This window comes from Leuciscus leuciscus (genome assembly GCF_965113295.1).
Source record: "Leuciscus leuciscus genome assembly, chromosome: 8".
NCBI lineage: Eukaryota > Metazoa > Chordata > Actinopteri > Cypriniformes > Leuciscidae > Leuciscus > Leuciscus leuciscus.
Genome location: NC_138732.1, coordinates 18,585,092 through 18,602,386, shown reverse-complemented (window position 1 = coordinate 18,602,386; position 17,295 = coordinate 18,585,092). Strand labels below are relative to the sequence as shown.

The 17,295-nt window shown below is 38.7% G+C and overlaps 1 protein-coding gene and 2 long non-coding RNA genes across 9 annotated transcripts in view; 1 reads left to right on the top strand and 2 right to left on the bottom strand.

The window, feature by feature from the left end:
* Window positions 1-17,295, bottom strand: part of afap1l1a (actin filament associated protein 1-like 1a) — a 29,866-nt gene that overhangs the window by 6,651 nt on the left and 5,920 nt on the right. For 2 of the 7 annotated variants that reach the window (XM_082176804.1, XM_082176805.1), the window contains exons 1-10: window positions 9,802-10,049; window positions 4,901-5,026; window positions 4,311-4,394; window positions 4,132-4,220; window positions 3,438-3,549; window positions 2,183-2,281; window positions 1,893-2,101; window positions 1,616-1,795; window positions 1,350-1,433; window positions 278-353 (exon numbers count right to left, since the gene is read on the bottom strand). In XM_082176804.1, coding sequence (XP_082032930.1) covers window positions 278-353; window positions 1,350-1,433; window positions 1,616-1,795; window positions 1,893-2,101; window positions 2,183-2,281; window positions 3,438-3,549; window positions 4,132-4,220; window positions 4,311-4,394; window positions 4,901-5,026; window positions 9,802-9,841 — 1,099 coding nt within the window. In that variant the 5' untranslated portion in view covers window positions 9,842-10,049. Of the gene's footprint in view, window positions 1-277; window positions 354-1,349; window positions 1,434-1,615; window positions 1,796-1,892; window positions 2,102-2,182; window positions 2,282-3,422; window positions 3,550-4,131; window positions 4,221-4,310; window positions 4,395-4,900; window positions 5,027-9,801; window positions 10,050-17,295 lie in introns of those variants that run through there. The other 5 variants (XM_082176799.1, XM_082176800.1, XM_082176801.1 and 2 more) reach the window with 3 other exon arrangements.
* LOC309503951 lies at window positions 5,396-8,445 on the bottom strand. Its single transcript, XR_014207952.1, has 2 exons — window positions 8,341-8,445; window positions 5,396-8,245 (listed from the first exon to the last, which is right to left on the bottom strand). It is a non-coding gene; the product is annotated as an uncharacterized lncRNA (long non-coding RNA).
* On the top strand, window positions 8,441-9,195 carry LOC309503950. The gene is made up of 2 exons (XR_014207951.1): window positions 8,441-8,540; window positions 8,573-9,195. It is a non-coding gene; the product is annotated as an uncharacterized lncRNA (long non-coding RNA).

Here is a 17,295-nt window from a genome sequence, read left to right as displayed (position 1 = left end):
TAAAAATTATTCTGGTCCCTCTTTCCTTGTACAGTGTGAGTGTAAAAAACACTGCAAGATTAATTACTTTTATTGTTTTACTTTAGTGGTTTGTTTAAAAAAAAAATAGTATTAATAATAATAATAATGATTGCCTTAACAAACACCACTAATAAAGATAAAGATAGAAGAACTGTGAGTTGGATTAGAAAAAAAAAAAAACTAAAAACAGGAAGAAAACCTTTGGATTCTAAGGTGTAATCAGAGAAGAACAGCGGGGCAAAACTGAAGATCTCACCATTTTCCCGGCCGTCACGAGCATCTCCACTTGGCACACTGTCAGAATCTGAGGTTTGCTTCTCTGCAGAACACCACTACAGGGACAACAGCACAGCCAGATCAAACTAAATGCGCCAAATTTGTAAATATACACACCCATAACTATTAGTTGACTAATGCTGTACAATAGGATATGGAGATTATTGAAAATAATCCTAATTAAACCCTGAATTGGTCTAGATTCAGGGTGTTGTTGTGGCCAGACAGCTACAGCACCAGAGTTCAGACAGGAAACACACTCCCAGTACAGTCTAACTCTCACAACCGACTGCTAAATTCAGATAAAATGTGTTTCCTGACATACAATCACACATCATAACATTCCCATTTATTCTGCCTCTCACAACAGGTCCCTTAAACTCAGCACATTATTTACAGCTGCTCTGACAGAATTGACCACCCTCAGCTTGACGCCTTTTAATTAAAGCAGATGGAGAGCGAGCCAGAACATTTAAATGCTGTCAGTCTGTTTACACACACAGACAGTACAGCACTCACAGCAGCACTGGGGATGTAATTACACACAATGATAGAGGACAGAGACAAATCCATTTAGAGTTATATGCACTACCATTCAAAAGTTGGAGGTCGGTACGGATCTTTTTAATGTTGGCTGCATTTTTTTATAAAGCTGCATTGATTTGATCAAGCATTTCAAATAAATGTTTTCTATGGAAATCTATTTAAAATGTAATTTGTTCCTGTGATGGCAAAGCTGAATTTACAGTAGCCATTGCTCCAGTCTTCAGTGTCACATGATACTTAGAAAAAGTACTTAAAACCATTAATGAAATGTAACATGTACCATGGCAATACTATGTTTTTAAAATACGTTTTGTAAGGAAATGTCGAGAGGTATTCATCTTACGTAGGTGGGATTATTTTGAGAAAGTCACAGAAACACCACTTTATACAGAATGAGCGTATCCCCAAAAGTTCCACCAATTCATCATTGGCACACTTTATATGTCAGTAATGAAGAAGAGGTGCACAGGAGTCATGAATAAGACAAATGTGTGCTGGGATCTCACCTTATCCAGTTCAATCTTCCTAGGAATCATGGGAGATGATGGGCTGTCCAACCCATTCCCCTGGCCTGTAACGTCACGCACCACCTGCAACCACACAAAGATACACACACATAAGCGTGTAAACATAGTCCATCACACAGGGGGTCCCTTTTACAAAAGCTATTTTCCTCTTGTGCAATATTGTTTCTGGCAGCTGATACATTCATTGTGTGTATGCATAATGGATGGATACTCAATCATGCAAGAAAGTGAGGGACTGTGTTTACTTGGAGCCATTTCTCGGCCTGCTCCTTGCTCTGCACGGCCAACACCAGCGCCTCTCCACCGGGAAGGGAGAATCGGAGCTCGTGTTTCTTCCTCCGGCCGTCTTTGGGCACGTAGATGACAGTGCACAGGCTGAGTGGTATATCCGTGTAGGGCGACTGGTCTTTAGAGCTTTTATAACACTATAAAACAAGATTCAGGGGTTTGCATGTATCACTCATGATAGCATCAGGAAAAATCAAGGCTCATTTTGATCTCTCAGGGCTTTTCCCAGCTCACCTGGAGTCTGTTTTCACGAATGACAGTGAGCTGTTTGGCCCACTGGCCGAAGCGTTTTTTCCTTAGAAGGAAGGCACAGATATGGCAGTCTCTCACCGGGGCCATGGAGTTCTCCTCTGAGGGCCACTGGTGAGTCAAACGCTGGCCTTTCTCTTCCTCTTCCTCGTCATATGACTCATAAGAACTGCTTAAGGCATCCGAGTCATTATCTGCGGGAGGAGTAATGTCATACTAATGCTAATAATAAGAAATTACATCACTATTTATAGCATCAGGGTTCCCCTGCTTACAGGAGTTCTTGCGTCGTCCGTTCACTTGTGTTGTTGGGTAATTGTTCTCAGCATCTTCGTAATATCCATCTTCAATGGAATTAGGAGGGCTGGAGCTGCCTGTAGATATAAAAGAAATGTGCAGTGCTATACAGTATATATATATATATATTTTTTTTTTTTACCTGTAGTGCAATAAAAAAATAGCAGCTGCGCTTTTAAAAGTATTTTAAGATAAAGTAGAATCCAAAATCTTGCATGGCAACACAATAATTAGCAATCCTCTGCAAAGTGAAATGTAGATGTGCGAGTCAACTCCCATCTCTTATCATCTTCTCGCTGAATTGCTTGAATACACTGCAGTCTGTTTTAGCATCATTATTAAAATTGCCATTGCTTTATTAGAAGTGGGAAAAAAAATTACATAGTTTTATTAGAAGTGTAAAAACTTTTAGAAAGAGTGTTTTCTTTTTAAAAATATCCAAAACTTGGATATTTCTATTCATTTAAATAGAAATTTAAATAGAAAAAGGGAACTTAACCTACAGAAGTGGGCAATCCCTCTCTTTGCTGACTGTATCTGTATCTAGCACCAGCACACATTTGCCAACAAAAATGTATTAAATTTGTGAATTGCTGAGTTTAGACTAGAGTTTACCAAACTGAAACTTTGGAATGAAACAAAACATGAAACTTCTTTACACAAGCTTGTGTTTCTGGTCTCCTACATTTAATTGGAAGTCAATTGAACACATTTGACCCTATTTACTTTCCTAATGCACAATCTTGGTTCATTGTACAACAATTGAATCAACAATTCATTGTACAATTCAAATTGCAACTTTATCTCTGAATTTTTTTATCAAAATGTAATAATTTGCTCTGAAATTACTCCTTTTCCACTGATGTCACTTAGACTTTGCAGGCTCTTGGATAATGTTAATCAATAGCTATTTAAACACTGTTTTTGTAACTTCAAATTCAGCATAGCTCCATTCTGGAATGTAGCACCCACTTTTTACAATCCAATCATTTCATAATGGATCAAATAAGTACTTTTTCTTGTTGAATATACGGTTTCATTCAGTCTGTTGAGAACAACAGTACAATTAACTTTGACTTCAAATGGTTCACATATATAGTGACAAGTGACACTCAAGACTCTGGAAATAACAAAAAGTTGTAACTCAATCACTCTCCAAGTTATTTTATCAATAGGAATTTATATAGACCATGGCATGTTTCCAAACAACGGACATACAGCAACGAGACTCACTGCGGCTGGTAATATATTCTGGCATTTTTCCAGGGCTGAGTGGCACGGCCTCTTCATAGTAATCCTCTGGAGGTGGTGTGTTGGGCAGGGGGGGAGGCGAGCCCGTTGAGCTCTGGTCAAAAAAATGTGGCACACACAATGAGTTACTCCATCTGTCTGCCCCATCACATTAATTCACACTTAACATCTGCTTTTCAGTGAGTCCTCACAATATCGCAAAGTTATGTGGCTCCATTCCACCACTCTACAATTTACTCCAATAACAAATGATATGTGACCGCTGCATCCAATCAAAAGCCAAACCCACATGCCACATGGATGACGGTTGAGAAAAAGTCAGATACTGGCCATGCAGGACTATTGTGCTATGATAGCACACAAACACACTAACACACACACTGAAAAATCTGACTGCTGGAAGTGTGCTCTCTTAATAATAGGCTCTATGGGGAGTTCGGTGAAGGGCTGATGGTGACGTGACTTAAAGATAACGGCCTGGCCCTGAAAGTGCAATGCAGCTGGAAAGAGAAGAGCAGGTTTCACTGCAGAACGATTAATCTTCCTGCCGTATCTCATCGCGGCAGAGCACAGCCCTCATTACACAATGACATCAGGGTTAATGATGTACTATATATTAGCGTTAGGTCTAAGGAGCAGAGCATTGTGGGTAATCCCCTGAGGGAAGATTTCTTACTGGCTTGGAGACAGTGTGGTCGGTGTGGTTTGTCTCTGGCTCTTTCTTTTGATCCTCCATTTCAACTTTCAGGTCCCCAAGGTCACAATCTGTAGAAATGTCCAAACACATTTATAAGCATAATACAATGGAGTCAACAATGTTGAGAAATGTAAATCTCATAAATACTCCCCACTTACCGAATGTATCAAAAAGAGATTCGACAAAGCTGGTTCCGTTTCTGTACACTGAGGTGTTCATGTACATATAGTCTTTTCCAGTGACTGCAAAGAACGAGTATGAGAAAAGAGAAAACATATGTATGTAGGACAACTGCCAAAAGCTTTTTTAGTCTCAAATCAAACAAGGTTTATGTTTATCCCTCTGGTCTTGTCACTTTCTGGTCCAAAGGATTTCTTCTTTGACTAAACTGTCTCAAGCATATTTTTACTGGTTCTCTTTCAAACTGATGTTTTCTGAGTTATTCTGCAATGTCTATGCAGTGCCCTGCTGGACAAAAAACAGGTCATAGCTTAATGTGATCAATCTGATGAGACCACAGGGACTAAAAGGCCTATCCACGGTGGTCTACCAGATCTAACTAAGCTAATCAAAATGGTCTACAATAGGAATGACTTTTCCTGCATAAATCCTAAACTCAGCAAAAAGGTGGCTTTCTAACAACAGGATTGTACATCAGTGGCCTTCAAGGTCAACCGGCTGGTGGTCCAACCACTAAACCCAGCTTGGACCAGATAATAGCCATTAGAAAAACTGATTTTATAAATACCTGAGGGCTGAAGTTGTCTGAGAAGGTTTTTTACAGCCGTTTTCTTCTCTTCTGTTGCACAGCTCAGGGTCTCATGGTCCAACAGCTTCAACAGCACATTCAACTCTGTCACCAAAAGCTCCATTGCTAAAGGTCAAAGCTCAGGGTTAGAGGTCGATAAAGACTAGACAATACAATTTTCAGTGTTTGTCATAATAACATATTAATTAACACCTTCACCATCAACACCTCAGCATGAGCAAGCAAATGAAAACAAGTGTCAGTTGCAGTAGCTTTTGGACAATGACGGGACACTCATTTTGTTCAATTTTTTTAATACATTAAAAATACAATCCACAAATATAGTGACTTGACTACACATCTTTCAAAATAATCATGTTTTTATTTCCTAATTAAAGTCCATTTAGATTTTTTTTGGGTGGGGGGAAAAAGTAGAAATGTCTAGAGTGTCTCAAACCCTAGATACAATAAAAAAAAAAATAATAAAAAAAAAAGATGGTATAAACCTTTTAAAACCATATGTAAACCTAATAACTTTGCAACCCTATTCTCAGATTTTCAAAAAAAACTAAAAAAAAATAACTATAACACATATGGACACTTTGTCACTGGCCCTTTTCAAAAGAGGGAATAGTAGGCTTGAGATCAATTCTGGTTATCATCAATCACCCGTCTCTGACTCTCAAAAGCTGGGATGACTGAATCAAATAGGATCTAGATGCACGGCTCTTTGTAACATTATATTCCACAGAGTATCTTCAGTATGGACACACTTGTCAGCGGACAATATGAGTTATGGGCAGGAGGGATGATGACTGGTCAGCAGGATTATAAATTGGAACAGGTTTGGAGATCAAAACTTCACGCTGGGACTCTCAAGCTCTCATCCAGGTCTCTGTGGGATGGAAACCTCCCTGCTGGTGAAACCAAAAACCCCAGTGTAGAATTAAAGACGTACCCTCTGATCTGTGGCGAGCTTCCCATCCTACCTAGCAATCTCACAGAGAGCATCAGAGGAGGGTCCAAACCCAATAAATGCATTCATAGCCTGACATCTAAACTTCCCTAAGACAAGTTAAGACAGTGGGTTAACCTCTGGTCTCTTACGTCTAGATTATGCAGAGGAAAGGGTTCAGTGACATTGCCGTTAGTCTGTGTGTGGAGCTTTAATCTGAAGGAGGCGGGCTGACATCCCAAGGATATTTCACCAGATATTGCAGCCCACAAACTGAAGTTCAAACAGTGTTACACACCAGCTAAACCACATTTTCTCTCCCAAAACCATTACAAATGAACCGCTACTAATGCTGAGTCTATGAGTATGAGCTAATGCACAGTCAGCAAATTAGTAAAAACATGCATTCAAAAACCTGGACTGCAAGTATGTTTTGAAGAATGAAAAAGCAAAGCATGAAACAATATAAAACAGATTGTCAGCGACCCAAGGCAGTGTGTGCCCGGGCAGGAGGTTTGCTGATGTGGAAGGATTCTGAGTTTTTTGTTCAAGGAAAGTAATCAAGCCATGTGAACACCTCCTGCCCCAGTGAGCTCATGAGCAACATGAGCTCATGAGCAACACTGGGACCACATTGGTCACGAGCAGAAGGCTGGAGAGAGAGGGAGTATGAACAGGGCTGATCATCCATGTCCATCACACAGCTGGACAATTTGGCTTGGACAGAGGGTCAGCTGAGCCAAAGTATCCACCTCAGGGCCTGTGGGCTTAGTACTGATATTAACAGGTGTGGTGGGTCAAGACTCTACTTCATCTGTCAGATACTCCATGAGTAATAAATACTAAAATATGGAATTCTTTCAAAAGCAGAGAGAGAAAATGCTGAAGTGACAAGAAAGATAACGAAAGACATGATTCCTGCTGCAGACCAGCTAACTTGAATTGCTGATAATATTTTATACGCTCTCGTTCAAATGTCTTTGGTACGGTATGGTATACTCTGGTCTTCAGTGTCACGTGATCCTTCAGAAATCATTCTAATATGCTGATTTGGTGCTCAGGAAACATTTCTTATTATTATCAATGTTGAAAATGGTTGTGCTGCTTAAAGTGTTTGTAGAAACCAATTTTCTTCAGGATTTTTTGATGAAGAGAAATTTCATAAAAAGCATTTATTTAAAATAGAAATGTGAATGTAAAAGTCTTGTTTACTGTCACTTTTGTTCAATTTGCTGAATGAAGGCATTCATTTCTTATTCCCTATTAAGACCATTGGTTTTCCAGTTTTATATCTGTTTTCTGCACATTCGGCTACACTCTAGTTCGGAATTGAAGTTGGTCCAAACTGTATAAGATATCATGACATAAACAAGCTTAGGAGTTCTCAAGTATAGAAAAATGTGCGATGGTATAGTTAGAGAAGATACCGGAGTATTTCAGCCTCATGGCTGTAATCTCTCTCTTTTTTCTCCGTGCTTCATAAACGGCCACCACCCTCTTTCACATCCCCCTGAGAAACGTTAATGAATGATGTGCTTCTAGTCAGATTGTGCTGTGGTCCAGAAAATGTCAAAACGCTTCAGGATCACATCTCTCCATGGGGAAGGTGAGGAGTTTAAAAGCCACAAAGAAACACAAATACTCTAATTCACAAAAAACACATTCTTACACCCACAAGCACAGAAATTACTCATCTGAAATTTGGGTCAGCGTACTGCTGCTTTGACAAGAGTGTTTTTTCTTCTTATTTGATTCACCACAGTTGCAGAACCTTTGTTATTGACTAATGTACTGCAAAACATCTCACTTCCTTTCATCGTGTCCCCAGCTGCCTTACAGGCACTCCCACCGGTGTGTAAGTCTGAGTGTTTCGCTATTCAGACTTGTTGACACAAGGCCCCTGCGATCACAAAAAGCCTGAGTTAAACTTTACGTGTTGGCCTCACCATGACCTTCTCCAGGAGACACAGTTGGGTAAGAACTAAAGTGGCACAATGCTTGCAAGTGTCCCAGATAAGCTACACTTGTGCCCACTTGGCAAATTATTTGAAGAATGAGTGTTAAAATCAGCCGTGTGAAGTAACATAAGCAGCTCAGTTTGAAGAGCAGGGCAAGAAGAAGCAATAAGATAGTATGGGCTAGATTCACTAACAGCTTGCGCCAGCACAAACCCTCTTTTGGCATTATTAAACTACTGTCGGGATTTACTAAAGACAAGCGGTGAAAAAATAGCCCTTGAAAGGTGTGGACAGGGTTATTATAAGAGCTAACCTTTTAGTCGCAAAATGTATGGGAGGAGAGTATTTGAATGAATCACGCAAGGTGATTAACTAAGGTTTGTGCTTGTCAATTTTCTGGTATTTGGGCTATTATTTGACGCCCCAAAAAAGCTGCTCTTGGTAGATTACGTTGGTCATTATAGAAATGATCCGGCTGGGTCTGTGTTCTTTAAATTTGCAACTTGTCAGTAGATCAAACGCAGAACTTTCCACTCCCATCTGCGATTTCTTGGAATTACGCTTTCACGCTAATTTGCCCTGTTTAGTATGGCCTTAAATGTGTTTTTGTAGAGTAACAGGAAAGGTAACCAGGCTGATGATCTATTTTTTTAATAGTAACAACAAATGAAGCGACACAAATAGGAATAGGTTTCATTAAACCAAATAAACACTTGTTAACAGGTATGTATGGTTCAGGCAGGTGGATGCTAGTGCAAGCTGATCTACCTGATGGAACAATATATAAAAATGTTCACCAGCTAGTGAAGCCTGACTAGCATGATCTTTGGGTAGTATTTTACAATAGAGTTCAATTTGTTAAAATCAATGTTCATTTCAACATTTATCATTCATTTTAACATTCATCACTTATTGTGTTTGGTGTATTTCCTATAAAGAACACAAGAGTCAGGTGAAGCTACAAATAAGATTTGGAAATCTTAATGAGGGCAGTTAGGACCATCTTAAACCAACATGAGCGCAGCGGAGCATACATGATTCCTACAGAGATACACTCTTACATGAGATCAAACATATTTGCGCTTCTCTTTATCTTGAGCTGCACCTGTGGAGGGTCATTTCCAAAGCCAAGCAAAACACAGGGCTACGTGCCCAATCCCCTCCAGAGAGCAGCACATGTGGTCCTCTCTGATAATACCACATCAAAACAGCATAGTGAGAACACAGAAATCCACACCGGCGCACAAGTCCTCCAGGTTCTCCTGATGGCATGGGTGTATGATGCTTTCTTTTGGATCAACCCCTTGCGAGATGTTTTCATCTCTGTCTGTGAGATCTCGCAGGCAAATCAGAGTTGATAATCTATTATTCTTTCTCGCTCACTTGAAAGTACTTTACTGACAGTCGTATTGTTTCAACATATTCTAAAAGCCATGTTGAGGAATGTGAAGTTGGCGTTGAAAGCTGTGTTTTTAGAGGACAACGGGGCGGTTTCCCAGAACTGCACCAGTGCTTTAGCACTCAGCACCTCACACATTGCTGCAAAGCGAGGAAACATTCCTCACCTCATTAAAAGTGCAGCCAAAGCACTTTAAGATGCCTACCAGAGATAGAAATGTATACTCTATTGTGAAAACCACAGCACTCCTCGACAAAGCTCTAAACACCTTGGTGAAATCTTATTTTACAAGCGTATTTTGCTTAGACAACAAATACAACACATGTTAAAACTTGTACGGATAATTTTATGAGTGTGATGCTACTAGATTTAGTCGTAAAGCAGTATACAAACTCAACAACTAAAATGCCTAATAAAGTTACAACTACTGATGGATTTATTATGCTAAATTCAAGTTGGAATAACTACATTTAACTCAAACTAATCAATTCGTTTCACTTTAGCTTGTGCGGAAATCGTGAAAGCTATTCAATAATACAATTATCTAGTTCCCAAGGAAATAAAAGATAAACATATTACAAACACCTACCAGAAACAGCTGCTGAGGAGGAGACAGCCAGGCCCACCATCTCCTTTCCAGAGACAGCTAGATGTACAGAGTCATACAGTTGTTACTGAACAAGTCACAGCAATCCAGAGTGGTGGAATCAGCTGATAAACTGACTAATTCAAGGTGCATTTCCTTCTCATTTATCACGTTCTTTTGTGTGTCCAGATTAAAAGTGACTGAGGGATAGCAGGGGAATTTATCCTCCCTTTCTGGTCTGTTGGTGTGTGTGTGTGTGTGTGTGTGTGTGTGTGTGTGTGTGTGTGTGTGTGTGTGTGTGTGTCTGGGGGTGGGGTGCTTACTGATGACTGTGTGTGTGAAGGGGAGGCACCAAGTCCTGATCTAATCCGGTGGGGTTCGATAGCACCTGGGACAGGCCTTGAGTAAATACACACATCCATCCCCCACAGGGAAGAGTATGGAGATCAACAGTTTGTATTGCCATACGAGCATCTATGGCTATTTTCATGGCAAGATTGATGTATTTTAAAAGAAACAAATAGTGGGAACATATATTAGTATTAAAAATTAACAACTGACAAACAACTTATTAACAGACATTATAAAGGATTTTTCAATTCAATATAAAAAAATATTTCAGGATTATTCTTGAATACAATTTAGACTTGTATAAATAGGCTATAAGTTTAAATTTAGCAGAGTTCATGTCAAATATGAGCAGTTTTTCCTCAGGATAAAAATCTGAAAAGCATTTGCCTTTTAATCTCATATAGCTCTCTAAACAAAATGAACGTTTTTTTTTTCTTTTTCTTTTTTTCAGAGCACTAAATGGCAATAATAATGCTAAAAGGTTCCCAAACACTTCCCAGTCTGCCACTGGTTGAAAATACATTGGCTTTGTCCTGGCAATCTATTTTCCATTTAAAAAATTCACATTATTGGTTGAGCCAAGTAGCTTTATTGGGTCGGTTATGAAGATGAGAGTTTTGGGGAGAACCTAACTTCCTTATAGTTGTCTCATATAGGAATAACTTATTGTTTTTAGTAAAATTATATATTATTATCACTTTTCAAATTGACAATTAAACATACATTTAAAAATGTTGTTAAATGTAACAAAAGGTAATGAATTTATATACCATTTTAAATTCCTTTTCTATTCCTATTTACCTATTCATTAAACCTTTTTACAATGAAAAAAAAGTTTTTAAAGATGAGATGACATATTAATTTGAAATGCATTGATTATTTTATTTTTAAGCCCATTAAACTGGGATAGACAAAAGTATTATAACATCTAAAACCTGCATTTAGATCCTTAAGAGACGCTCACTGATTTGTATCTGTTGATCTGCTCTGTCTACCTGCAGTCTTTTCTAAGTGAACAGGGTGTATCTACTCCCTACGCTATGTTACAGTGCCCCTAGAGACTGTGTAGTTACACACAAAGGAGGCATTCTGCCGGTGTGCTCAAGTGAAGAGATGGGAGTCTAGTTCTCTTCATTGTGTTCACCCATCCAGAGAGGAGTCGGGTGCTGACATGCACAGACACACTTCAGCACGTTCACAGTGACGTTACTCAAAGCCACAGGCAAACCTAAGACCACTCGGCAGGATCTGACATGCTGAATAGCTCAAAACCCACTCACGCACACGTGTGCGCCCTTTTCAAAAAACACACACACAGATAAGCAGGTCGTATCAGCAGTCCTATCTCCTCGCCGATGAAAGCGGACACTTTTCTGTCCATTTCCCTAGTTGACGGTTCCTGAGGGCATGTTACGTCTTGCGAGACAGATGAGATGCTGAAGGTTTGTGTAGTTAAACTTTGCAGGCCTGTTGCTAGACAGCCTCGAGACAAGAGAAGCCATTCATCATCTGTGCTTTAAGTTATCAGATGATACATTCAAACCACAAGTATTATATTTAAGTGTGTTCATTATAATAGCTCTATTGATTCAGCCGTCTATGCTAATGATCCTTCTCAGCATTTAAATGTTTGCAAAGGCAAGTATGAATACTACTATGACCTTGTTTACACGTGGTATTAAGTAATCAGTGCTAAAAAAAAGAAGGTATAAATGTGCCTCATAAATGTGCCTCACATAAAGATTGAGACATAAACGCAATACATTTTATTTATAAATAAATAAAACTGTCTATTGTTCACTGCTCTGAAACTTCAATTTGGAGAAGTGCTTTTATACACATGCATGAGACTTCAAATAATTTCTTCAATATTACTGATATCAAAAAGCAGCAACACAGATCAAGAAATTCAGTTAATACAGATACAGCACTAAAATAACTCAGAAATTAGCTTGAAATATCACACTTTTTGGTTGGATTTTTTTTTACACTACCGTTCAAAAGTTTGGGGTCCGTTTAAAAAAAAATTATTATTACTTCTACTGAGCAAAATATGGATTAAGTATTTAAATTTAAATAAAATGTATATGATTGCAACCAGCAAATCAGCATATTACAATGATTTCTGAAGGATCATGTGACACTGAAGACTGGAGAAATTATGCTGAAAATGCAGCTTTACCATCACAGGAATAAATTGGATTTTAAAATATATTAAGATAGAAAACAGTTATTTTAATGTGTATTGATATTTCACAATATTACCACATTACTGCATTTATCAAATAATAGCCTTGGTGAGGCAAAAATACTTCTTTCAAAAACATTAAAAAATACCCTCAGAACGGCCTCATACATGTAATTTATTTTTTACAATTATTAAACAACTTTTAAATGTTGATGCAGAACTTGTCACTCGCTTTTTGTGAGTGAAACCCCTTAGCAACTACATAGCAACACCCTGGCAACGAGAGGTGTAAAGTCCAGGTTCAGAAAGTAAAAGTCTTCCTCAGTATTTTGTTCCAATCACCTGGATTTGCTAATTAGCACAGTTCTTCAGCCAGGAGATAGAACTAATTTGTGAAATCAGCTGGCTGAGTTTATGGGTGGAATAAACATATGGCAGGACTTTTACTTTCTGACCCCTGGACTTTACACCTCTGCTGGCAACCACCCAAGACACCTTATCATCAGTGTGGCAACTTTTTTCACAGGTAGGCATAGGCAACCTTCCCATTTGATGCAAAGTCTTTAGCAGAGTCTTATGTGGGTTCATTATGTAGCCTATATCACAAAGACATCTAGTTTCTCAAAAAAGTCAACATGTCTTTTTTCACTTTCAAAGAGCTGAATGAATGCCAGAGTAGATCATATCATTGCTAACACCCAGTGACAAGGTCTGACTGAACTCTGCAGACGGTTGTCTGGCTGAGAAACAAGAGACAATAATACAGTGACGAAGCACTCCGACCTTTGACCTTTTCAAAGACACACATGGAGCCCTTGCTGTCACACTGAAAACAGAAATCTGGTTGTAAATACATCCGCCAATGCATACAGTATATATATATAAAAAAAATGCAACAGCTACAATTCTTCCTTAATAAATTGGAGGGTATTACGAGAAGGCCTCTCATTCCCTCTCGAATATAGCTTGTAAGATGACACAAAGGCAAAACGCTCCCAAAGTCAATAGCAGGGGAGGCCCTTCCAACACAAACCACCCAGCTGTTATCAAATATGGATACCCTGTGGTGTAACAGATGTTTGCGCTGTTTCCGGATGTTTTATTTCCCCCACCGATCTGATGTGCCACCTTGCGTGATCAAAAATGGACTCAGTGGAGATATGTACTGTGATGTCTCAAATCTAAATCATCAAATCTATCAATTCTTGTTCATGATATAAGAATTCAAAACAGTAGACAGATTGTCACTGGAATGTGAAGTAGGCCCTACATCTTGAAAATCACTGTGACTCATAAAGGTGAAGGAATGAACAATCTTATCTCGATCTAACTGAATTGATGCTAACATCAGGGTGCCTGGATGGAGTGACAACTCAGCGATCCTCTCCTAACCACATTCAGCAATGAAAATCTCCCTCAGAATTCCAGGCATTCTCGGATCATCAGTGTCCAAAACTCCACAGGGGAAGGGAGCAAGTTCGTGCACACATATACTGATGATGTCACTCTAGAATTCCCACAATGAGAGATAACAAACACAAAACCTCATTTGTTTGGACACCTTGGAATATTGATGTTTGCATGAGACGCCTCTGGTCTGATGGGACGCCGTGGTTGGAAGTACATATTTGGGTGCATGCCACAAATGACAGAGCCTGTTAACAACAGTTACAGTGCTTGTCAAACGTTACAGTCGCACACACAAACACACACATACATCTGTTCACACATACTAAACTGTTTCTCTCAAATTCAGACAAAAGAAAACAAATCATAAAAAACAAATCATAAGATTCAGAAGCGTGTGGCTGGGGCTTACTGATAAAAGGATTGTTGTTGTTTTTTCCAATAAGACCACAGTATTTTGCTCATCACTACTTACATTCATTGTCCAACTTCCTATCCAGGTTGGTTTGTTATTTTCCCCCTAACATTTCTTAGAATCTGTCATTCTGTCTTAAATTCCACAACCTGTCTTTCCAAACCTGTACGACTTTTTTTATTCTGTGGAACACAAAAGAAGATATTTACAGAATGTGCAAGTCACTCTTTTCTATGTAATTACAATAAATGGGGACTGAAGCTTCAAAGCTCCAAAAAGGACACGAAAGTAACTTGCGCACTATATTCCAACTTTTCTGAAGCTTAGCTTAGTGTGACAAACAGACTGAAATTAAAGGCAAAATTTGTGGGCTGCAAACCGCCGTGACAGGGTCATTGAAGCCGTGATGAAACAAAAGCAGCAGCAGATCTTTTCTTCCATATTGTGACAAGCATTATGAAAAAAAGAAGAAAAAAAAGTAGGACGTGGACTTGGTTCTAATCATTGGTTGTTGACTGGATGGAGACAGGTCTGAATAAAAGCTTGCAGTCAATTGGAGGGGTGGGATTTAAGTTTACTAAATGATTGGAGAAGTCTGGCATACTTCACCATATAGAAGTTTGTTGTTTCACCGGAAGATCGAGTTACGACATTTTTATAAAAAAAAATGATTAGGTCAAAACAGATTTTTTTTAAATTAAGGGATATACATGAATCGTTCACCATAACACAAGAAAAAACAGGGTGAAATTTCATTTTATGCCAATGAGTTCAACTTAAGAACCTGATCGGTTTAATTCATGAACAAATCACTCAGACTGGTTTTGTAAACCAGATCAAATGATTAATTGAAAAGATCTGACTTCAAAAATGATTTGTGAATGTATCAGTCATCATTATTTCTTTCATGAACAGTCCATTGTCCCCAAAATAGGAAGTCCCGCCCTAAACCCAGTCCATCGGTTAAGCAAGAACTTTACTGCTCAAACAAACAGATTCACATAGTTTACACTCTGGGAAATAACCGATGACTTCCTTCTAGTTGTCTCTTTACATTACGCTTAACAGGAGGAAGCAAGTTAACAATTTAATTTGTGGAATTCATTAATTAAATTTCTGTCATCATTTACTCACCCTCATGTCATTCCAAACCTGTATGACTTTAGTTCTTCTGCAGAACACAAACAAAGAAAATATTTTAAAGAAGGTTGGTGACGTATAAAAAAAAAAAAAAAAAAACTTCTTTCATGTTCCAAAGAAAAAAAAGAAAGAAAGTCAAACAGGTTGGAATGATGACAGAATTTTCATTTTTGGGTGAACTATCCCTTTAACTGTCCATTATCTGAAACTATACCCACAATAAATAAATAAATAACAAATCCTATCCACTTATCACTGCACCTTAAACCACAGACACACACACACACACACACAGAAGTAGCAGGTGAACATGTGGAACAGCTTAGCCTATAATTCGCTCTGAGATCTGACTCATATACTGTATTACAGCCCTGTGCACATTTGTGTGGAAAAAGGGAAATTACATGTCACTCCTGCTGCTTTATGATAGATGAGAACATGCTTTAGGTTATCATAAAATGAAGCAGTGCGCACACACAGTCATGAAGCTGACATCCAATTGAAGGCAAATCGGCATCCTCTTACTCACAATCTCTTGTTTCCAAAGCTTTCAGCATTCCCTTAATGTAGTTTTCTAGCTAGAAAACTCAAAAATTAACTCTTCTGTTTTGTTTATAGACCAGCTGTCAAAATGCAATTATTGTATATCATATACAGAGACATTAACGCCAGACCCCCCTGGCCGGTTCACACTAAAGCACGTATATGGATAAATAGCTTCAAGAAAAAACAATCTTGCACAATTCAGAGCCTTCAAAACACTCATTGAGGACACCAAGTAAAATAAATACAGAGAGGCAAAACACGAGAGCCCATCTTTAATGTTGCAGTGCTTTGCAGGGGGGGCCGCTGTGGTTAATGACCCCTGCTCCAGTGATGGGGTTTGGCTGCTGCTTGAAGGAAGCAGGGGGGGAGTTGGCCATTAGGCCGGGGCCTCCCTCAGGTCACAGTGCTTCTTCTATCTACACACAGCGGCAGAGTTATGGAGCCTGAAACTCCCACTCACCTGTTTAAGCATTAACCAGCTTTGAAAGCAAGATTTTGGCTCTGTGGGGAGCAGGAAGCTTTTATGTTAACACTCTCCTTCGCTACTCTTTGTAAACCCCTTTTCCTGGGGTTCCTCAGTGCCAGGCCTCGGTTTATGTATGTTTTGTACTGTGTGAGCATGAGAGGTACACATAACACCCTATTTCATGGAAAATAGGATGTGTAGGGCCTACCTACAACCCTTGTTTTATTGTAGCAAAAGTGTTTGATATTAGGGATGTGACAGTGAGGAAATTTCCCCCACCGGTTAATCGACGTGTGACAACACCGGTTCCCTCTTTTCCACCTCTCTTTTAAATCGCTTTGGAATGCTAGTGCGGCCGTGCGCATTTTACTTGATTTACTCGAATTAGCAGTAATTTGCAGGCTGCAATTTCTTGAATGGTGGGTTCATCCCTTTGCAGGTTCACTATTAGCATTGGGTTTAAATCCGAAATTTTGCCTAATAGGCGCTTTCACATTTCGCTTTAAAACCAAATCTTCCACCATCGTCTTGTCAGTCAGCTCGCCTCACTCTCGTCACGTGATAAATAAAATCGGACTCCTGCTGCTGATCTGTCCTGCGACTCTCGTTTGGCTCACGCTGAATTTTATTTTATAGTCTATTATTTTATAGTTTAAATCTATTATAGATTTAGCAACGATACAAGTTTAACAAGTTTAGCGAGAATTATGTAAAATGAATTACCATAGATTACCCTATAATTTATGATAATAAAATATTATATTTAACAAGACAGTACATGTAATTCTGCGGTAAAACGTTATATAAAAGTATGAGGATGTTAAAAAAAAATCTATAAATGAGGTGGAAAAAAGTCATTCAAATTAGGTAATTAAAATGATATTTTACTTGAAAAGTAATGTATATTACAATTTTACCTTAGTATAACGACAGTATATACTAGGGTAGAAAAGGAGATGTAAAGCTGAATTATGACCTGTTGAT